At 63.1% G+C, this 21,833-nt stretch overlaps 1 protein-coding gene across 1 annotated transcript; it reads left to right on the plus strand.

The window, feature by feature from the left end:
- The first annotated feature begins 4,063 nt into the window (after window positions 1-4,063).
- MED24 (mediator complex subunit 24) lies at window positions 4,064-21,520 on the plus strand. The gene is made up of 26 exons (XM_064636823.1): window positions 4,064-4,152; window positions 4,369-4,505; window positions 6,797-6,879; window positions 7,392-7,430; window positions 8,760-8,833; window positions 9,880-10,103; window positions 10,628-10,739; window positions 11,237-11,387; window positions 11,597-11,710; window positions 12,445-12,492; window positions 12,691-12,773; window positions 13,104-13,190; window positions 13,471-13,582; window positions 14,100-14,242; window positions 14,917-14,954; window positions 15,589-15,671; window positions 16,924-17,102; window positions 17,184-17,283; window positions 17,592-17,767; window positions 17,906-18,170; window positions 18,334-18,515; window positions 18,766-18,859; window positions 19,188-19,287; window positions 20,686-20,763; window positions 20,884-21,032; window positions 21,182-21,520. The coding sequence occupies exons 2-26, from the start codon at window positions 4,376-4,378 to the stop codon at window positions 21,296-21,298; spliced, it is 2,961 nt and encodes a 986-aa protein (XP_064492893.1). The 5' UTR covers window positions 4,064-4,152; window positions 4,369-4,375; the 3' UTR covers window positions 21,299-21,520.
- The last annotated feature ends 313 nt before the right edge of the window (window positions 21,521-21,833 follow it).

Here is a 21,833-nt window from a genome sequence, read left to right on the forward strand (position 1 = left end):
TGGGGACGGTGCCCACAGGGCCCCGGGGATGGTGCCCGTGGTGGGATGAAGGTGGTGACCACAGGAGTTTGGGACGGTGCCCACGGGGATGTCGTGACAGTGACAACGGGGATGGGGAATGGTGACCACAGAGTGGGGGGCTGTACCCAAGGGGGGCCGGGGACGGTGCCCACGGAGGCCCAGGATGATGCCCGTGGCGGGGTGGGGATGGTGTCCACAGGGACTGGGGACAGCACCCACGGGAATGCTGTGACAGTGACAACGGGGCGTGCACGGGGGATGGGGACAGCACCGACAGGGAGATGGGGACAGCACCCACGGGCATGTTGTGACAGTGACAATGGGGACTGGGGACGCTGCCCGCAGGGTTTGGGGACAGCACCCGAGGGAGCTGGGGACGATGCCCACGGGGAGTGGCGATGGGGTGGAGATGATGCTCATGGGGAGCTGGGACGGTGCCCACGGGGGGTGGGAACGGTGCCCACGGGGCGGGGGGCAGCTCCGCACCCCAGGATGCCCAGACCGGCCCCGCGGGACACCCCGGATACGGGGGTCCCACTCGGCCCTGCACCGCCCCGGGCAGGATCCGGCCCCGCGGGACACCAGCACGTCGGGGGGCCCTGCCCCTGCGCCCCCCGGGGGATCTGGGGGGCTGGGGGGCCGGACCCCGCTGTGGGGCCGCAGCCGGACCCCGCCGTGGTGCTGGGGGTGGCGTGCACTGGGAGCCTGGGGGGCTCACAGAAGAGGGCGCTGGGGGCCCCCCCAACGGAGCCCCCCGACCCGCTCGTCCCACCCCACCCCCTTCCCAGCAGTCCCTGCTCCCAGCCCCCCCTTTTCCCCCCCGGACTACACGTCCCGTCATGCCCGGGCTTAAAGCGCTGCTGCCGGTCCCCCCCCCCAGCCCAACGCCCCGCAGCTCAACCCTGGGACCCTCGGGGGCTCGGCCTGGCCGCCCCCCACCCTCCAACCCCGTGGGTACCCCCCTCCCTGGGCTGCACAGGCGGTGCGTTGGCACCCAGGGAATGAGGGGGATGGGGGGGCCCTGGGGATGAAAGCTTTCAGGAGCGTGGGGGTCCTCAAGGGATGAAGATTTCCGGGGAGGGGGCCCTAGGGGATGGGGATACTCGGGGTGCTCAGGCAGCACCCAGGGGAGGGGGATCCCCTGGGCTCTCAGGGAATGGTGCTGCTCAGAATGGAGTCAACAAGGGGACAATGCCATCTGGGGGACAGAGGTCCCCAGGGGACGGTGGTCCTCGAGGATGGTGGTCCCCAGGCAATGAGGGTCCCCAGGCAATGAGGGTCCCCAGGGCACGGGGCAGAGTGACACCCTGGGCTGCTGGTGGGTGTCCCCACGGCCCCCCCTGGGCCCTCTGGACCCCCTGCTGCCCCGGTCCCCCACAGCCCCATGGTTCCTGTAGCCCCTATGGGCCCCCTAGTCCCTGTGTCACCCTGGGCCCCCCGTCCCCATGGCTGGAAGTCCCAGCGTGGCGGGGGCAGCGGCAGCGTGACGGCCCCCCCGTCCCGTTCTGCCTGTTCCGTACACTTTATCCTCGGCAAACACGGCGCGGCCGCGGCCCCCCGACACCGTCTGCCCGCGATAAGGCAGTGGCTGAGCCTGCCTGCCCTGGCCCACAGGGCTCGGCCACCTCAGCACCGCGCCGTGTCCCCAGATCCCCCTGCCCGTGGCCGTCCAGCACCCTCCACCCCGACAGGGACACTGAGGCAGGGCTGGGGTTCACCTGCGGAACCCCAGTAGCAGGGACAGGCACCTCTCACACTCCTCACCAGCCCCTCATACCACATGAGGTGCCCCCAGTGCCAGCTCAGACCTCTCTGTGTCCCCTCAGCAGGGCGGGGACCCCCTGCCCTGCAGCAGACCCTGATCCAGGGGGATTTGGGATGCAGAAGGGCCATGGTGTTCTTGGGGCGCAGGCGCTCGGCCGGAACATGCTCATTAAAATTCATCCTGCTGCTCTGCAGCAGAGACACTAAATATAGCCCTGAGCCAGCAGTGCAGCCCCCCCGGACCCCCAGGATGGGGGTGACACCGGGCACCTCCATCCACAGCACTGGAGACCCCCATGGGGCAGCACCCACCACAGCCGGGGGGTCCAGGGTGTCCCCAGGCTCTGGATCAGACCCTTCACACCCTGCCAAACACTGGGAGCCAGCCATGTGCCCCCCAGCAGGGCCTGGCAGTGGGGGGCCTGGTCGCCCCAGTGACCCCGTGGGAAGGAGAAGCCCCCAGTGCTGGCCCCCTCTCGCCCCCTGCCTGCCCCTGGCGCTGGGAACAGCCCCGGCCCCTTCCGGCCCCCCCGGCCCCGGGCCGGAGGCAGCTGTGCCGGGGCGTCCTGCCAAGGCGCCGAGGCCTCGACGCCTTCCCCCTGCCTGGCCGCCCCCCCAGTGCCCCGGGGGGCTGCGACCCCCCAAGCACCCCCCCACTGCCCCCCTACCCCACCAGGGCAGCATCCCCTGCCCCCCAGGGTTTGGGGGTGCTGTGCTGCGGGGGGTGTCAGGGAAGCTCCTCTGGTCCCGTCCTGCCCGGAGACCCCCGCGGTGTTTGTTCCCCCGCCAGCTGCGGGGAGTGGCCCCCCCCCCGGCACAGGAAATCCCTCCTCATGGACAGGGCCCCCCCCGGTGGGACCCCCCCGCTGCCGGGGCCCCTCGCCGGCTGGGCAGCCGCTCGCCCGCCTAATCCCGGCCCCGGCGCGGGGGGATTTGCTGCGCCCCGGCCCCATGAATGATTAACCGGGGAATTAAGGGGCCGTGGAGCCCCCCCCGGGCAGGGCCGGGGGGGCAGTGGGTGACTGGGCTCCCACCCTGGTACCCTGGGGGGGTTCACCCTGCTCCTGAGAGGTGTGGGGCTCCCCTGGGGTGTTCTGGGGGTACTGGGGGTGTTGGGGAGCTGGGAGTGTTGTGGGGATGCTGGGGGTTGTAGGGTGTTAGGGGGCTGGGGGTTCTGGGGTGCTGAGGGTTGTGGGGTGTTGGGGCTGCTGGGGGGCTGCTGGGCACATTCTGGGGGTTCTGGGGGTGTTGGGATCCTGGGGGTCCTGAGGGGATGGGGGTTCCAGGGGGCCTCCCCCCCCCAGCCCTGCTCCCCATCCTCCCGTTGCCATGGCAATGGCTGGCACCGTCCCTGGGGATATTTTTAGCTGCTGGTGCTGCAGGGAAGGGGTGGGTGGGCAGCCCAAGCCCATGGCTGTGACACGTGTGTGCACACGCGTGTGTCTGCAGTACACTCTTGTGCACACCTGTGTGTGTGTGTGTGTGTGTATCCAGGTACCTGTGTGGAGGTGTGTGCCCCCTGCCCACGTGTGTCTGTGTCTGCACACGGGAGCACACACGTGTCTGTGCACACACCTCTGATCACACACGTGCAGGCACACACGTGTGCACACCTGTGTGTGTTTGCACCCATGCACAGGTACCTGTGTGCACCCTGCCCATGGGCCTCTGTCTGCACACAGGAGCACACATGTGCCTGCGTGTACACACGTGTGCAGGAACATGCACACTCCCTGTGCATCTACAGACGTGTCTGGGTGCACACGTGGCCCTGGGTGCACACACACGCGTGGGGGAGGGAAGGCAGCTCACACACGCGTGCCTGTGTGCATCCTGCCCTCCCACACGTGGGTATCCGTTTGCACGCTCATCCAGTTACACCCTGTCTTGCACCCCCTTGTTTGCCAATCCCGGGTTTGCACACTCACTCCTGTGTTTGCACACTCACCCCCACGTTTGCACAACCCCCTCCGTTTTCACACCCACACCTCCGTGTTTGCCCCCTCCCAGTTTTCACACCCACCCTCCTGTTTTCTCCCTCCCCCCGCCTGCACAGTCACCCCCCGTTTTCACACTCACCCCGTTTGCACAACCCAATTTTTCACACTCAAACCCTGCTCCACCCACCTTGTTTTCACACACTCCATGCCTGCACGCCCCACCCGTATTTGCACACTCACTCCTGCTATTTCCACCCCCGCCCCCCGTTTCCACCCCCGCTCCCGCCCCAGCCCCTCTCGAACTACAACTCCCATCACCCCCCGCGCCCGGAGTGCCCTGCTGCCCAATCAGCGCGCGGCTTGTTGGCAGGTGCCGCCATGGCGGTGCCCAGGCGCTAAGGGAGGCGCTCGGCGGCGCCGGGACACGGTGACGGCCGAGGGGGGAGCGGCGGGACCTGTGGGCACCGGGGCGGCTCCGAGCGCCCCCGAGCACCCCCCGGCCCCGGGGAGAGGGCGGGCCCCTCGGCCGTGCCCCCCGGAGCCGCTGGGCCGCCCTCCCCGCCGGGCCCGCTGCCCCTCGGGCCCGCTCTGCCCTTCCCGGTGGGGGAGAGGGCTCCGTCCCCCCTGAGCTCTCCGTCCGCAGGGTGACCATGAAGGTGGTGAACCTGAAGCAGGCCATCCTTCAGGCCTGGAAGGAGCGATGGAGCGACTACCAATGGGCCATAAACATGAAGCGGTTCTTCCCCCGCGGAGCTACCTGGGACATCCTCAACCTGGCAGGTCCGGGGGCTGGGGGGCTTTCCCCTCCTCACTGGGCACACAGAGGTGTTCTGGGGGTGGGTTTTGGGGTGTCAACCCTCTGGGCTGCAGACAAGGGTATTTTGGAGGTCCCTGTTGCATTTTGGGCCCCTCCACCCCCTTCCCACACTACTTTTCATGCCAAAATGTTCTTTTCCAACCCCTTTAGCCCATTCCTGAGTGTTCCCCCAGCCCTTTGGATCCATTTTGGGGTCATTCCCCCCCTTTTTACCCCTGTGAGGGTTCAGGAGTCCATGCAGCCTGGCTTTTGGGACTGAGTTTTGCCAGGAGTAGATTAGACTGGATATTAGGGGAGATTTCTTCATAGAAAAGGTGGTCAGGCATTGGAACAGTCACCATCCCTAGAAGGGTTTAGAAACATGTGGATATGGCACTTGGGGGCACGGACTAGTGGTGACATGGCAGTGCTGGGTTAAAGGTTGGACTCGGTGATGCTCGAGGTCTTTCCAGCCTTAATGATTCCCTGATTCCCTGGTTCTTTCCCTGCACAGGAGCCAGCTGCTGCTCCCAAGGCTGCTTCCCACCCTGGCTGGGGGGGGTTCCTTTTCCCAGTCCAGTTCAAGGGCATTTCACACAAATCCTGCCAAAGGCTGGGACCTTTGGTTTAAAGATTTGCCAGGCTCTCCTGCTAATTATAGAAATTTGGTGCTGGGATTTTCCGTGTGCAGCACGTCCCTGGATAAATAAACAGAGCCAGGGATTGCTGCTCTGGGGGGTTTAAAGGGAACCAGCCCCACATAGGCAGCAGATCTCATGCTTCCAAGGGGGAAATCTTTCCCCAGTGGATATTTTTCCCCCCTCTCCACCCTCCCAGTGGATTTTCTGACAGTGTCTGGGTTTTGTCACACCCTGAGCTGCTCTGGCTGGGTTTGTCCCCTCTGATGTGGGGCTGGAGGGGCCAAGCAGGAGCTGTGGCTGTGGGGAGATGGATTTGCTTTGGATGGATTTGCTGGGTGTGGGGGTGGTTGGCTGGAGGGCCATTCCTGCTGCTGCCCAGCTGGTCCCTGGGGCTCCCTGGTGCCTGTTCCCACCCTGGTGGCACCAGCTCCTGCTCTGCTGGCAGCAGGGCCTGTGGGGTGCTTGGCGTGGGCTCGTCTGCGTATCCCCAAAAACAGGGCTAGAGATGGTAATTCCCTATTATTTCTGTAGGAACAGGTTTCTCCTGGCCCACACTCAGCCAGGGGAAGGCTCAGCAGCCCAGGCTTTGTTGGGGGCAGCCCATATGCCAGGAGGGGAAGGAGCCACGTCCCCTTTTCCTTTTGGGAGCCCCAAAGGCAGGATGCCAACCCCGACTCCGAGCACACGGGGGGAGCCTATTCCCGAGGCCCCCATGGCTGGAACAGCAGCTCCCTTCCTCACCACAGTGCCCAAAGCTGTCTTTCCCTAAGCTTGTGCCTTTCAGCTTTGGAAGTACAAAGGAGGGAAAGCTGGCACGGGCTGCCGGGCTCACGGCAGGGCCGGCAGATCGCTGCTGACACGTCTGCAGCGGGGAGCAGCATGTGGCTGGCTCGTGGTGGCACTCTGGGCTGGGCTGGGGAGGGGACGGCTGCCACCACCTTCTGTCCTCATCCCAGACGCTCTTGGCCCAGGTCTGAGCCTTGGAGCCAGACCCAGGGAGTCTCCTGCTCCCGCGCTCGGGATCCGCCGGCGGCTCCTCCTCGGCTTTGGGGCGACAACTTCCCACCCGGCTGCTGCTCCCCCTTTTACATCTGGGTGCTCTGACCTACTTGCAGCCTGAGCCACAGCCCGGGGCCTGCTCGGGGAGGTGCTTCCTGCGCTCTGCCATGGCTCAAATGGGCAATTAAAGGCTTGGCTGAGCAGATGGGACGGGCAGAGCCCCTCGGGCCACCGAGGGCCAGACGGGCAGGGCCGGGCCCAGCGCAGGGGACTGGCAGCCCCGAGCTCAGCCCCGGGTGCCCGCGCAAAAGCCACTCAGTGGAGGCTGCGGGGCAGGAGGTGGGAGGGAGGGGAATGTGTTCGGAGAGCAGCAGGCGCAGTTTTGGGGCCAGAGTGCCTGGGAGAGCTGAGTTAGCAGGAGGCTAAGCCTGAATTATTCACTGGCTTGTGCCATCGGGGATTAGAAAGTTGTGGGATTCAGTGAATTTTGGGGAAAAGTGGTGCGGAGTCACTGTGGTTGGCACGGTTGGGTTTTGCCAGCTTCACTCTGGGGTGAGGGCAGAGCAGTGTGTCTGTGTGTACCTGTGTCCCCACATGCTGACCTGGGACCCCCCGGCCCCTCTCTTTCCTTGTAGAGGCTCTCCTGGAACAGGCCATGATCGGGCCATCCCCAAACCCACTCATCTTGTCCTACTTGAAATATGCCATCAGCTCCCAGGTAAGGACCTGCTGGCACTACTGTGGGACACCTCCCAGCCCCAGCGAGGCTAACAAAGAAACTGGGATGCTGGTGGTGGGCAGACACTCCAAATTCCCCATCTGAGCCTGTCCTGGGCTGGGCAGACACCCCAAGTCCCCCACCTGAGCCTTTCCAGAGCTGGGGCGGGTGGAGGAGGGCTCAGCGCGTGCCCCAGGCAGGGATGCTTCCATAAATAGCCTCTGCCACCACCCGGGGTGGGAATTCTGCCCCCCGAGAGCCTCCGCACTCGCCGTGAGCTCCGCGCTTCCACATCCCGGCGTTTAATATCGCCTAAAGTTTGTGTGAAACACATCAGCGATCACCTAAAAATGTCTGTTTGGATTTGTGCCGGGTCAGCGCCCCGGCCCCGGCCCCGTCTGCGGTGACAGGCAGCGGGGCCGTGCCCTGACCTTGCCGTTCCTCGGCAACGAGCGCGGCGCTGGCACGGCCCCCGTGTGACACCGCGCTTGTTTTGGCTTTGTGTGTTGTAGATGGTGTCCTATTCCACGGTGCTGACGGCCATCAGCAAGGTACGGCTCGGGCAGGTGCTCTCTACCCACAACCCACGAATCCCTTTCCCTCCCCACAACTCCCACCAAATATAGGTCAAGTGGAAGGCGACGTCCTGGGCTGAGTCAGCAGTGGGCAGCCGGCACGGATTAGCACCCGAGCCCTTCCTGTCCCCGCTGGGGATGGGCTGCTGCGGGTCCTGCAGGGTTTTGGGGGTGTGAACGCCTCATCCCTCTGCCCTGGGGGGCCTGGCAGGCTCCTGCTCTGTGTGTAACCCCAGCCTGGCCACCGGAAACCACATCCCGCCGCAGCCAGCGGCTCTGGCAGCGCCGTGGGGAGCGGAGCCGGCCGTGGAGGAGCTGCCAGCACCGGGGCCACGCGGCTGCGGCCACAGGCCGTGCTCAGTTGTGGCTTCCCATGGTGTTCAGTGTCCCCATGCTGCTTCCATGGGGATAAGCCATGGCTGCCTCTGCTTGGTGTTGGGAAGCCCCTCACAAGTTTTGTCAGACTCCCTGCTCCCTGCCTTGCCAGGGTCACCTCAGGCCCCCCCACCCTCTGCCTTGTCAGGGTCACTTCTGATCTGAAGGAAAAACAATCTGAAGGAGAATAATTTCTCTCCCCTCACCTTCTTGTTGTGGGGATGAGAGGAGAGCAGCACTGGCAGCCAGGGTTGTTTTGGGGGGCCCCAGGCTGAACTCGGAGCTGTACCATGAAGGCCTGGCGAGGTGGAGACCCCTCCAGCAGGCTTAGCACCGATCCCCGGGTGGGGTAGAGCCGAGGCCACCCAGAGCTCTGCTCCAAAGAGCACAGGCTCGTCCCCCTTCCCCCGGTCCCGCATCGCTGCCCGTTTGGAGGGCGGGCACAGCGCTGACCTTGAGAGCCGAGCCTTCCTCCTTCAGCTCAGCGTGGGCCCAGCGCAGAGCTGCGGGCAAGCTCCGGCCCGGCGGGGCTCCCCATCTGCTCCGGGAGGAGGGGGGGACCGCGCTTCTGCCGCCCCCCGCCCCCCAGCCCCGCGGCCAGCCGGGCTGTTGGCGCTGCCAGCCCTGCCGGGCCGGGGGTGGGCAGGGGGCTGGCGCCCGGCCACCACCGCGGCGTCAGGGCAGCACAGCCCCGGCCCGAGGCTGCGGAGAAAGCCCGGCCCCGGCCCTGCCACCCCGGGAGGGCATGACCTGGCCGACAGACAACCCTGACCTACTTCTCATTCAAGTGGCTTCTGGGTGGCTGCCAGGGCGAGTGTCCTGCGGCCGCAGCGCCCGGCCCAGCCCTGGAGGGAGGGCTTGAGGGTGTTTTGGGAGCTGCCGGAGCTGGGCAGCCCCCATCTGAAATCCCTTCGTGTTCCCCTGCTCTAGTTCGATGACTTCTCCCGGGATCTGTGTGTCCAGTCGCTGCTGGAGATCATGGACATGTTCTGTGACCGCCTCAGGTATGATGTGACTGTTCCAGTGCTGCCACCTCGATCCTGGCTGTGCCATGGGCAGCACTGGGAGCTGGTGGGGGCTGGCTGATCCCGGGATACTCACCCTGGCAGTTAAGGGCAAATTCCCCCTCCAGCTCCCATTCCCAAGTTGCCGCCAGCATGGGGAGAGCAGAGGGAATCCAAACCCCACCAGCTTCATGGGAAGCTGCAGGAAGCCCCTGCCCCTACTCTGGGATAAACCTTGCTGTGGTATTCCTGCCCCGCTCAGGTAGGTGGGGTGGGTGTAAGCCCCGTGGCCCGAGGGTCTCTGTCCCCTTGGAGTGTTTCCTTTCCCTCTGCAGCTTTCCAGGCCCTGTCTGCATGTCCCTGTCTGGTCCTGCCTGCGCTGCCCCAGGCGCTGCCTTGTTTTGCTTCATGCTCTTCCGCTGGTGTTGCAGGACCCAGGGGAGTCCAGACAATTCAGGCCACAAAAACTTTTTTAGAAAGCTCAGAAATCTTCCTGTTAACCCCTGACAGCCTCTTCTGGGAGGCCAGAGGGACAGAGGGAGGAGGAAGGCTGAAGGTAGCAGCCCTTCAATGAAATGAAATGAAGCAGCAGCAATGAATATGCATCAGTGACAGATGTTGACAAGGAGCTGTCGCTGGCCAACTGCAGAGCCGGCCCTTAATCCGCTCCTGCCTGCTCTGATCCTCTGCTTAATTTGATCAAAACTTCTGGCCCCGATGATTTGTGCATCAGGAGGGGAAAGCGTTCACCTCTCGCAGAGCACTGATCGATGCTGAGCCTCTCTTAGCAAGATAATTTGATTAGAAGCTTGGAAAGTTTCCCTGTAGTGGAGTTGGCCAGCGAGGAGGCTGCACCGGGTGGGTGGGGGGGTGGATCCTTCCCTCCAGCACGGCGAGAATGTTGGTGGGATGAGCAGGTTGGGATCTACAGCAAAGGAGCTGGGTGGGAGAGCAGGACCTGAGTTTGGGTTCCCCAGCCTACCCCGTGCCTGTGCCTCAGTTTCCCAGCACACAGTGAGCACATTCCCATTTTCCTCCCCTTCCAGCTGCCACGGGAAGGCTGAGGAGTGCATCAGCCTGTGCCGGGCGCTGCTGAGTGCCCTCACCTGGCTCCTGCGCTGCGCCGCCTTCTACGCCGAGAAGGTGAAGGAGCCCCTGGAGCAGGCGGCGGCCGAGAACCAGCTGAAGATGTGCCTGGAGCGGCTGGAGAAGGTGCTCAGCAGCACCAAGAACCGCGCCCTGATCCACATCGCCAAGCTGGAGGAGACGTGTATGTCCCTACCCCTGCGGAGGTGGCACTGCCACCTCTCCCTTCCCCCTGCCTGGCTCCTGCCGCATTGTCCCTGCGGCTCCAAGCCTATCCATCTTCCAGCCCTGTTGCTGTAACCGTCTCTCCTCCCTGGCTCCGTGCCACTCTCTGCCCCCTCCCCTCCGTGCTGCCCTTGGAAGAGGAGCAGAATTAATGTGGAGGCTGCGTGAGCTGTTCCTGGGCGCGTGGCGAGCCCTGTGCTCTGCCAGCCTGGCACAGCCCCGCGCCTTCGGCTGTGCCCATGTCTTGCCAGGAGGCTGTGCCAGGCCAGGCCTGAGGCAGGAGCTGCTGGGGGCACACAGACACTTGGCTTGGGCTCGCAGACCCTTGATTTGGGCACACAGACCGTTGGTTTGGGCTGGCAGCACCAGCAGGGACCCCCAGCCTCTTCAGCCCCTCTGTGCTGCTGTGGGCCTTGGAGCCAGCCTGCCCAGCTTTTCCATGTGTCCCTGTCCCTCTGCTGAATCCCTGCCCTCCCTCCCCAGCCTCCTGGAGCACTGTGGAGCAGTCCCTCGTCAAGCTGGGGGAGAACCTGAACAACCTCGGCACGTCCCCGCTGCGGAGCCAGGCTGACGACTGCGTGTCCCTCATCAAGAGGTGGCTGTGTGCTGCTACTTTGTGGGCTTGGGGGGCAAAATGGGTCTGAGCCCCACTCTGGCTCCCCCAAACTCCTTGCTCTGAGGGTTGAGAGCCTCCTGCCTCTCTCCATGCTGGCTCCCTGCTTCCCTGTCCCTTTCCAGCTTGGATCCCTGCTCTGGCAGTGGGCTGGGGCTGACCAGAGGAGAGGGGACAGGGCAAGTGATGACCCAGGGCTTGCTCCTCTGGTGACCTGGGGCTCTTTACCATTCCTCAGCTGCTCTGGTCACACCAGAGCTGCCATTCCTGCTCCCTATCACCCTGGAACTGCTCCCAGGTCCCAGGGTCTTGGCTGTGCCTTGGAGATCCCAGGCACAGGTGCTCCAGGCTGTCCTGCCCCAGGGAGACACAGGGCAGCAAAGGTCAGAGGCTTGGCCGGGGAATGAGAGTGGGACAGGAGGAGCAGGAATCTGTCCCTGCAGGGCCCCAGTGACCCTGAGCTGTCCCCTCCCACCCAGCATCCCCACCATGCTCTCGGTCCACTCGGAGCAGCTGAACAAGACCGGGTTCCCCACCGTGCACGCCGTGGTGCTGCTGGAGGGGACCATGAACCTCACAGGAGAGACTCAGCCGCTGGTGGAGCAGCTCATGATGGTGAAGAGGATGCAGGTACAGAAGTGACAGCGTGTTCTCCTGCTCAGGTGGCCTGGGGCCACAGCCAGGGCTCCGTGCTGTGCCTGCCTGTGCTGATCCTGCTCCAAGGGAGCAGCGGGAGCGCATCAACGCCGTCGCAGGGGTTCAGGGTTTGGCTGAGGGGGGTGGGGGGTGTGCTTTGCTGCCAACCCAGCACTGAGGGGGTCTGTGTGTGTGCCCTGCAGCGCATCCCCTCCCCGCTCTTCGTGCTGGAGATCTGGAAGGCCTGTTTTGTGGGCCTCATCGAGTGCCCCGAGGGCACGGAGGAGCTCAAGTGGACAGCCTTCACCTTCCTGAAGGTAGGGCCCATCCCAGCCCTGCTCTGAACCCTGTGCCTGTCACTACCCTTTCCCTGCACACCCGGCTCCTGCTGAGCCCTGAGCTCTGCCAGAGCAATTAGTCCTCCCCCACTGCAGAATGCTCCTTGGGGTGCCCCCACACCCCACAGTGTACCCCTCAGAGTCCAACCCACTCCACCTGAGCCCGCCCCAGCCCTCTTGCCACCTGCTGAACATCAGCTTTGCTGTCCAGGGGCCTCCTTTCAGCCCAGCCCCACTTTGTTTGGCGGAGTTAGTTTTTCTGGGGTGTTGTAGGAGAAATGAAAGTGAGGAGGTTTAGATTAGATTTTGGGAAGAAGTTCTTCCCTGTGAGGGGAGAGGCCCTGGCACGGGTTGCCCGGAGAAGCTGTGGCTGCCCCATCCCTGAAAGTGTCCAAGGCCAGGTTGGATGGGGCTTGGAGCAGCCTGGGATAGTGGAAGGTGTCCTTGCCCGTGGAAGGGGGTGTAATTTAAGGTCCCTTCCAACCTAAACCATTCCATGATTCTATGCTAAATGTGGCTCTGGGTGGTGGTGGAAGGACTCTGGAGGGGAACAGGGGCACCAGGTCCCCTGGGTGCACAGACTGCTCCAGAAACACTCCCGAGCTGGGAGAGCAGCTCTGTGCAGCTGTGTTGGTCTGGGCTGGTGCTGCTGGGGGGCCCCAGCTGTGGAGTGGGGTCTTCTCCAGTGTCACACCATGCCCTGTGTCTTTCAGATGCCCCAAGTCCTGGTTAAACTCAAGAAGTATCCCCAAGGGGACAGGGTGAGTCTGGAGGGCCATCCATGGGGGCTGTGTGTCACCATGTGAGCTGTGTCACTGTGGGGCTGGTGCCTGGCTGGAGCTCTGTGGGGAAATGGTCTGTGTCCCAAGAACCTTCCCTAAAAGAGCAGGCAGTGGGAGGGGGAGGTGGGGGTGTGTTGGGAGCATGCCAGGCTGAGTGCTGGGCTTTGTGCTCGGCAGGATTTCACCGAGGATGTGAACTGTGCCTTCGAGTTCCTGCTCAAGCTGACCCCTCTGCTCGACAAAGCCGACCAGCGCTGCAAGTGAGTGCTCGCTGTGGCCAGGGCTCACATGTGGCCCCATGCCACAGCCACCCTGTCCTCGGTGCAGGGTCCTGGCAAGGCTGGTTTAGTTTCTGATCCAGTTCCTCCTTCCTGGGGACCTGGCGCTGCCACATGAGCGAGGCAGTGAGTGTGTGACAGCTGAGTGTGGGTGATGCTGTGTGACACCCAGAGCTGCTCTGGGCCCTGCAGCATCCTCAGAGGGGTGGGAGCGGGCCCAGGAGGGCAGCTTGGGAGTCCCCCTGCCCTGTGGCACTGCCTGGGGTGACAGGAATGCTGTCCCTCAGGCTAGGGCTCTGCTCTCTCTTCCAGCTGCAACTGCATAAGCCTGCTCCTGCAGGAGTGCAGCAAGCAGGGGCTGCTCTCCGAGGCCAACAAGACCAACCTGATCGACAAACGGTACAGCCCCTCCAAAGTCTGGGTAACCCCCAAAAGTGGGGCTGGAGCACCTTGTTTTGGGGAGGCATGAGGGAGCAGCTGCTGTGGCTGAGGCACAGTGGCCCGGGGGAATGGGGTGTTGCTTTTGGTGACAGGTTGGGTACAGGTAGAGTCTGTCCCCTCAGAGTGGCAGCTGGTGGTGGCCTGAGGCGGTGGCTTTCCCTTGGGGGTGCCAGTGGGTGGGAGGAGGAAGGCAGGGTGATGGATTCCTGCTCACTGGCCCTTCTTTGGGGTCCCTCAGGACAGCGGACAAGGAAAACTCTCCGTGCTTGAAATCTGCCGAGAATGCCAACATCCAGCCAAACCCAGGGCTCATCCTGAGGGCTGAGCCCACTGTCACCAACATCCTGAAGGTGAGTCCTCTCCTGCAGCCATGCTGGGCAGGCTGGGCTTGGCCCCAGAGCCCCTTCCCAGCAGTACCAGTCGCACCAGGCAGCTGGGGTGGCTGGGAGGCGCCTGATCTCCCTCTGCGCTGGGGTGGCGGAGCAGAGGAATCACTCCCAGCTTTGATGCTCTGCCGTGGATCCCAGGAGCTCCCCTCCTCCCTCCTGGGAGGCTGGAGAAGCTGTCAGGTGGCATGTCATCAGTGCCAGCAGCCTGAGCCCAACCAGCTCTGCCCGTCCCGCTCAGCCGCTCCCCACGTGCATCTCCTCCGGTCCCCGGGGACTCCCTGTGTCCCCGTGTCACTCTGGTTGTTTTGCTGCTGCTCAGTGACAGGGGATGTTTTTCTGCCAGTACCAGGGGCACAGAGGGCTCCATCCCACCTCCCCCAAACCCTGTGAGTCCCTGCTCCCCAAGCTGGAGTTTTACTGCTGCTCTGTAGCACATGTTCCCCGTGACTTCTCTTTCCTCTTACTTTTTTGGTTGTAGACCATGGATGCAGATCACTCCAAGTCCCCCGAGGGCTTGCTGGGGGTCCTGGGTCACATGCTGTCTGGGAAGAGCCTGGACTTGCTGCTGGCAGCGGCAGCAGCCACGGGCAAGCTGAAATCCTTTGCTCGGAAGTTTGTCAAGTGAGTGTCCACCTGGATGGCACCATCCCTGGTGCCCACGGGGGAGTGGGCAGCCCCCCCAGCTGCCCCCCACACAGGGCTGGATGTGCCTCTGACCCAGTGGAGCACTGGGAGGGCTGGGATCATAGGGAGGCTGCACCCCACAGCACCCCATTTTGCCTCTGCATGAACAGGGCAGAGGATCAGAGCCAGGTGTTTTTGGGGTGTTCAGAGAACTGAAGGCCCTGGCAGAGCCCTGGATCCAGGGCTGTGTGTCCCTTCTGTCCCCAGACAGCCATGCCCTGGTTACAGCACACGCACAGCACACGTGGGGCTGTGTGATGGGCTCCCCTGAGGGCTCAGCCCACACCAGCCCCCATGGGTGCACAGGGGAGCAGTTTGGGGGTCTGTGCTCTGAAACCCCCACACAGCCAGCAGGGCTGGCTCTGGGGAGGGCCGTGGGTGTGGGGACGAGCAGCGTGGCCGGACCTGTTTGGCTGCAGGGAGTGGAGACAGGGAGGAGGTGGTTTGTCCCTGTGGTGCTGGAGGGTGTCTGGGCCCAGCTTCTCCTGCCCCTCTGTGCTGGGATGGGGTGCAGGGAGGGGTCTGCAGGCAGGGCAGCCTCTACTTGTCTCAGGGGTAGGAATTGGCCTGTTGGACTGATAACGCTTCGCTGCCGCTCTCTGCCCCTGCAGGCTGAACGAATTCACCAAACAAATCACCGGAGAAATCTGTAAGTGCGTGTGTGCTCGTGCGTGGGGGGGTCTGAGCTGGGCCCCCCCCACTGCCACGTACTGGGATGCTCTGGGGCCTGGCTGGATTAAACTGGGACTGGCTGTGGGGCCAGAGAGAACTGAGCTGTGCCAGGCCCAGCTGGGGGTGCCGGTGGGGAGGGGGCACAGGGGCACGTGGCCGTGTGCCAGCGGGGCTCTGAGTTCCTGGGGACCAGCTGCTCTCACGTGTGTGTCCATCCCGAATGTGGGTGTTCCCTGCTTGCAGGGGAAGGGCTCCCTCTCCCCAGCTGAGCCTGGGGGCCCCTTGGCTCCCTCCCTGGAAGGGGTGATGTGTCAGCACAGCCCAGATAAGGACTCTGACTCCGTGTGTGTGTGATGAAACTTGTGGAGTGCTCTGACCTTCCATGGTGAGGGGGTGGCCCAGAGGAGGCCAGAGCTGCTTTGGGGGCTCAAGCAGAGGCAGACAGGGTGGGGGGAGGCACTTGGCACATCCTCTCATTTACACACAAGCACTGGGGGGGTTACAAAAGCTGCCTGAGGGGCGCAGGTCCTGGCCCCTGTACTCGCGGGGTCCTGCCTTCATCCTTGTACTGAGGCTGGAGACCCCCAAGGTCTTTGTTTCTCCTCCCTCAGCCAAGAGCGGCTCAGTGCGAGCCCTGCTCTTCGACATCTCCTTCCTCATGCTGTGCCATGTGGCCCAGACCTACGGCTCAGAGGTAAGGATCCTCTGAGGGGCTGGATCCTGCAAGGGGATGGATGGGGCTGGATCCTCCGAGGGGATGGATGGGGCTGGGTGGGGCTGGATCCTCTGAGGGGCTCTCACCAGAACAGCCTCCTTGCTGCTGCAGCCTGCCAGCCTCCTCTAGTGGCCAGCCTGCCCCTGTCCCTGCTGTCGCTGCTTTCCCCACTGTCCCTGCAGCCACCACACTGCCTGGGGCACAGCACCCAGTGCCTGTCACCTGGAAATCTGTCCCCGGGGCTCCATGGCCTCTAAGTGGTGGAGGAGGACTGGCTGTCACCTCCCTGAGGGCTTGGACTGTGCTCCATTTGTGGACAGTGGGATCGGTGGGAATGCTGCTTGTGCAGCTTCCCCAGGCTGGCTCTGAGCTCCCTGGGCTTTCGCCAGTGCTGCCCCTCCAGTTTTGCCCTGTTTGGCTGGGGGGGGGGTCACACAGCCAGATGATGTCAGCCCTCCCCCATCCGAGGAGGAACTCTCAGCCCCGCTCGGGAAACGGCACTTTGGTTGCGTGAAAATTTTTCGAGTTTCAACATCTGTGTGTGTTGGGAGCAGAAACGATACTGAAACACTGGGAATGTGGAGAGGGGGAGAGAGGGGCCCTGCCCAGCTGGCCCTGGGAGCGGGGAGGGGGGTCCTGGCAGGGGGGATGTGCCCAGGGCTGTCCGATGAGGTCTCATCCCCTGTCCCAGTCCTGTGACTTTCCTGCTCAGCTGCTGCTGAACAGATGTGCAAAACTTTTTTTGGACAAAAATAGCATCCCCTGGGTGACACAGGCTGAGAGGAGGAAGTGACATGTGGGATTCCCAGCTCGTGGCCCCCCCAAGACCCTCCCAGCTGGGCTGTGTGACCCCGGCACTGGGGACCCTGAGCACAGCTCACGGAGGTGGGGGACACGGGACCCTTTGGGGCAGGACATGGTGACCCCAGGGCTGGTCCTGGCCTGGCATCTCTCCTCCTCTGAGCTGGGCCTTGGTCTCCTGGGGAGCCCTCTCGTAATGGGAGAAACCACAGCCCACAGACCGGAAACCAGTGCCTTACTGGGGGTTGACCAGTGCCTTACTGGGGGCTGACCAGTGCCTGTTTCTCCCTCCGGGCCACAGGGCGGCGCTGTTCCCCCGGCCATGAGCACCCCAGGGTGGGGGTCTCACCCCAGAGAGGGGGTCTCACCCGGGGTGGGGTCCCCCGCAGGGTCCCTGCGGGATGCAGACCCCGTGCCGGCTCCTTTCCAGGTGATCCTGTCGGATTCGAACCCTCCGGGCGAGGTGCCCTTCTTCGAGACCTGGATGCTGACCTGCATGCCCGAGGAGGGGAAGATCCTCAACCCCGACCACCCCTGCTTCCGCCCGGATTCCACCAAGGTGGAGTCCCTGGTCGCCCTCCTCAACAACTCCTCTGAGATGAAGCTGGTGTAAGAGCCCACCCGTGAGCCCCCACCCCAGCTTCCCTGGCCCCGTGGCTGTGCCTGAACCCCCCACCTCTTCCCTGACAGGCAGATGAAGTGGCACGAGGTGTGTCTGAGCATCTCAGCTGCCATCCTGGAGATCCTCAATGCCTGGGAGAACGGTGTCCTCACCTTTGAGTCCATCCAGGTGGGGCTGGTGGGGGGCAGAGCGGGGCTGTGCTGTGTCCTAAGGAGGGGCCAGGGGTTGAGATGCTCCAGGGTCCCCTGTTCTCCTGCAGCTGCCTTGGAGCTCACTGAGACTTGGGAGGGGGGAACTGATGTGGCTTCAGCCCTGTGATGCTGCCCTGACCCACTGGCTGGCAGTGGGACTGGCAGGGATGTCACCCATGGAGGAGGGAAGGGCTTGGACCCCGCAGTTGGGACCCACAGCCCTGAGAGGCGATTCCTGAGCATCCACCCATCTGTGCTCATCCTCTGCTCCGTCTCCTCTCCTAGAAAATCACAGACAACATCAAGGGGAAGGTGTGCAGCATGGCAGTGTGTGCCGTGGCCTGGCTGGTGGCCCACGTCCGCATGCTGGGCCTGGACGAGCGGGAGAAGTCCCTGCAGATGATCCGGCAGCTCGCGACCCCCCTGTATGGGGAGAACACGCTCCAGTTCTACAACGAGCGGTGAGCTCGGGCACAGCCTATCCCCGCCCTGCTCCTGCCTCCCACTGCCATGCCGTTCCCTGCCCTGCTTCCCCTTCCCAGTGCCGTGTCTCCTGCCCCCCTTCCCAGTTCCCTCCTGATCCCGTCTCTCCTCTGCAGCGTGGTGATCATGAGCTCCATCCTGGAGCACATGTGCGCCGACGTCCTGCAGCAAACGGCCACGCAGATCAAGTTCCCTTCCACGGGCATGGACACCATTCCCTACTGGAATCTCCTGCCCCCCAAGAAGCCCATCAAGGAGGTGCTGACCAGCGTGTTCACCAAGGTGCTGGAGAAGGGCTGGGTCGACAGCCGCTCCATCCACATCTTCGACACCCTGCTGCACATGGGGGGGGTCTACTGGTTCTGCAACAACCTGGTCAAGGTATGGGGGGCAGGAGGGACCCCCAGTGCCACGGTGGGAACGATGGGTCTGGTCTGTGCTCCCAGTGCCCTCGGTGTCCCTGGGCTGACTGCTGGGCACTGGAGGGGAGGGGGCAGACCCAGCCCTGCCCATGCCCCCCTCCTCCCTGCCCTCCTCCCTGCAGGAGCTGCTGAAGGAGACACGGAAGGAGCACACCCTGCGGGCCGTGGAGCTGCTCTATGCCATCTTCTGCCTGGACATGCAGCAGCTGACGCTGACGCTGCTGGGCCACATCCTGCCCAACCTGCTGACGGACTCCTCCAAGTGGCACACCCTCATGGACCCCCCCGGGAAGGCCCTGGCCAAGTAAGACCCCAGACCCATGGGAGACTCTGTCCCTGGGGGAGCCTGGCTGGGGAGGTGGGGAGATGCTGGGATGGAGGTCCCAGACACTCAAATCCCTCCCTGTGCCTGGCACAGTGCTGGCAGTTCCCACTCTGGGTCCATTCCCTGCTGTCCCCCTCTGAGGAGGGACCTGCTGTGTCCCATCCCTGGGCTCACACCTCTTCCTCAGGTGGGCTGGCAGCACCTGGCTGTGTCCCTGCTCTGTCCCCAGGCTCTCTGTGTGGTGTGCCCTGAGCTCCTACTCCTCCCACAACAAGGGCCAGGCCTCGGCCCGGCAGAAGAAGCGGCACCGGGAGGACATCGAGGTGTGTCTGGTGTGGAGCAGGGGTTGGCAGGGGGCTCTTTGTGCCCAAAAGCAGCAGTGTCCTGGGGAGGGGAGGGTGGCAGGAGTTGGTGGGTTAGACCAGACTCCCTACCCAGCTTCTCTGGGCTCTCTGAGGTCTTTTGACCTTAAAATCCAGGGTTTTCCTTCTCTTTCCTGAAGAAGGGGCTGTAATGAGCTGGTCTGGATGTGTCCTGCCCAGGTTGGGATGCTGTGAGTGAACAGAGATCATGGTCCTGGGCCCAGGGTGGGCCAGGACACCCCCTCAGCGAGGGGCTGGTGGGGCTGAACCCCCTCTTTCTTTCCCCCAGGATTACATCAGCCTGTTCCCACTGGACGACACGCAGCCCTCCAAGCTCATGCGCCTGCTGAGCTCCAACGAGGAGGATTCCAACATCCTCTCCAGCCCCAGTAAGTGTGGGGAATGGGGTGGGGGTGGCTCCTGGGAGGGCACCATCCTGCCTTGCTGTTCTTTTTGGGTGTGAAATGTGTATTTGAGCAAAACCCCTTCCCAAACTGGCCGGGTGCGGATTTAGAGCCCTCAAGTGTTATTTCAGTTATCCTGGAAAAGGGAAAGGCAAAACTCTTTGTTTCTCTGATCTGAACAACTTCAAGGGGTGAGGTTACACCTTCTCTCCATGCTGGTGCCCCCCAGCCCAGCACCCCACACCCGAGGGGCTCAGGGGGGCTTTGAGAGCCGTGTCCCCCCAGCCACCCTGTGTGGGACCAGAGCTCGAGGTGACATTCCTGATGTCTGAGGCCAAATCCTGACATTCCAGTGCTGTGAGCAGAGCCTTGGAACACATCTGTGTCCCTGTGGTGTCACAGGTTGCGACAGCTCTGGTGGTCCATGTCCTGCCTGGCGGGTGCTGTCATGACTCCCATGTGCATTGTCCACACTCCTGGGCAGTGAGTCAGGACCTTTCCTGGTCATTGTTTCTCCCCTTATCCCGAATGTGCTCTTCAGTTATTAGTTTTCGACACATCCATTGACCTCTGGTTTCTTTACTGTCGAAATATGGGCTTTTCCCTTTATCTCACTTATCTTTTTTTAACTCCTGAGGCAGTCCCACCTCTTCCCAGCGACATTCAGGACTTTTTTGGGCTGTTTTCTGCAGTGATGTGGAAACACTGCTTCCTGCAGCGGCCACATAACTCATGTGATTCCATGAGAAAAGTGTGGGAGGGCTTTCTTTTTTTGGTGAGCATCCTCAAGAGCAGCACAAGGTGGGTCCTGCTGGTTTGGGCAGGAGCTGTGGACCATGGGGTCTGCACAAGAGCCTTCCCAGGGCATTTTCATCCTGTTGGAGCGGAGCTGGCCCAGTTCCTCCTACAGAAGTGCCCAACTGGGGGCAGCTCAAGCCCCCTGGTCTATCCTGGGATTTGCTGCTAGATTTGGACGTGCCTCAGCTCTGGTAGCTGGACTGCACCCTGACAGTGAGATTGCAGAGCTGCTGTGCAGCTGTTGAACATCTGGCTCTCACACAGGATGTGCAACGTGTGTGTTGCTGCTCTTCCTCTCTCCTGATCCTGACATCCCCTGGGAGCAGCCTGGGGATCCCCCCTGGGCTCTTGGCTCTGTGGGGGCTGGCAGGGGGGATGTGGCACAGACTGTGCTGTGTTTCTGGGGTGCCCCAGTGGCACAGACTCAGTTGGGGTATGTGGGGCCCAAACCTCTCCCGCTCCACGGAGTCACTCGTGGCAAAGCCCCTCCTGGAGCTGGGTCACCTTAAGTGGCTAGAGCTAGCCAGGGTGGGCACACTGGCACAGCCAAGAGGCTGTTCCTGACTCCTGTTCTGCTGCCCACAGATCGCTCCATGAGCAGCTCACTCTCTGCTTCCCAGCTCCACACCGTCAGCATGAGGGACCCGCTCAACCGCGTGCTGGGTAAGGTGGGGATGGGTCTGTGGGGTCACATCCAGCCAGGCTGGGGCACCAGTGGGAGGTGTGGGCCACCCCCAGCCCCCCAGAACTGACCTGACTGTTGATCTGTCCCTGTCTCTACAGCAAACCTCTTCCTGCTCATCTCTTCCATCCTGGGGGCCAAGACAGCCGGCACCCACACCCAGTTTGTCCAGTGGTTCATGGAGGAGTGTGTGGAGTGCCTGGAGCAGGGCAGCCGTGGGAGCATCCTCCAGTTCATGCCCTTCACCATGGTGAGCCCTGTGGCTGTGACACCCCTGTCCCTGCTCGGGGGTGTGCTGGGGTCCCACAGGACAGGGGCACATCTGGGGGTCCTGCAGCCTGCCTTGCCTGTCTCCATCTCTGGGGACACTCACTGTGCTTCTCCTGTGCCCCCGGGCAGGTTTCGGAGCTGGTGAAGGTGTCCACCATGTCCAGCCCCAAAATCGTGCTGGCCATCACTGACCTCAGCCTGCCCCTGGGCCGCCGCGTCGCTGCCAAGGCCATCGCTGCGCTGTGAGGGGACAGCGCCTGCCCAGGGCACATCCCTGAGCATCCCGGGCACCTCCCTGCCAACCTGGATGCCTGGGATGGCTTCTGTCACTGCAGCTTGGCCTCGCCCTGCCCATGGGCTGCTCCCTCAGTGCCCGGAGCCATCCCTGTGCTGACTTGTGAGGGCTTCGAGAATGAGACGCCCCCATGATTTTTTCTATTCTATAAATAATTCAATCCTTTTGTAGAACCAGGTTTTGCCTCATCTCTGTCTGGGGTCCTGGGGCTCCCCAAAATCCCTTGTTTCGGGGGGTGATGGGGGAGTCAGTGGCCAAGCCCTGTGCTGGGAAGGGGGTTGAATTCCACTCTCCCTGTCCCAGACCCCTGGAGCGTTCCATGCTGCCCTGGGTGGAGCAGGGATGCTTCCTTGCTGTGCTGTCAGCCACAAGCAGGCTCTTGTTGGGAATTCCTCCATGCGAGCGGAGTTCTTGCTGGAATTCCTCCCCGTGAGTGTGAGTTCTTGCCAGAATTCCTCCCCATGAGTGTGAGTTCTTGCTGGAATT

The sequence above is a fragment of the Pseudopipra pipra genome, chromosome 26 (assembly GCF_036250125.1).
Source record: "Pseudopipra pipra isolate bDixPip1 chromosome 26, bDixPip1.hap1, whole genome shotgun sequence".
Lineage (NCBI taxonomy): Eukaryota > Metazoa > Chordata > Aves > Passeriformes > Pipridae > Pseudopipra > Pseudopipra pipra.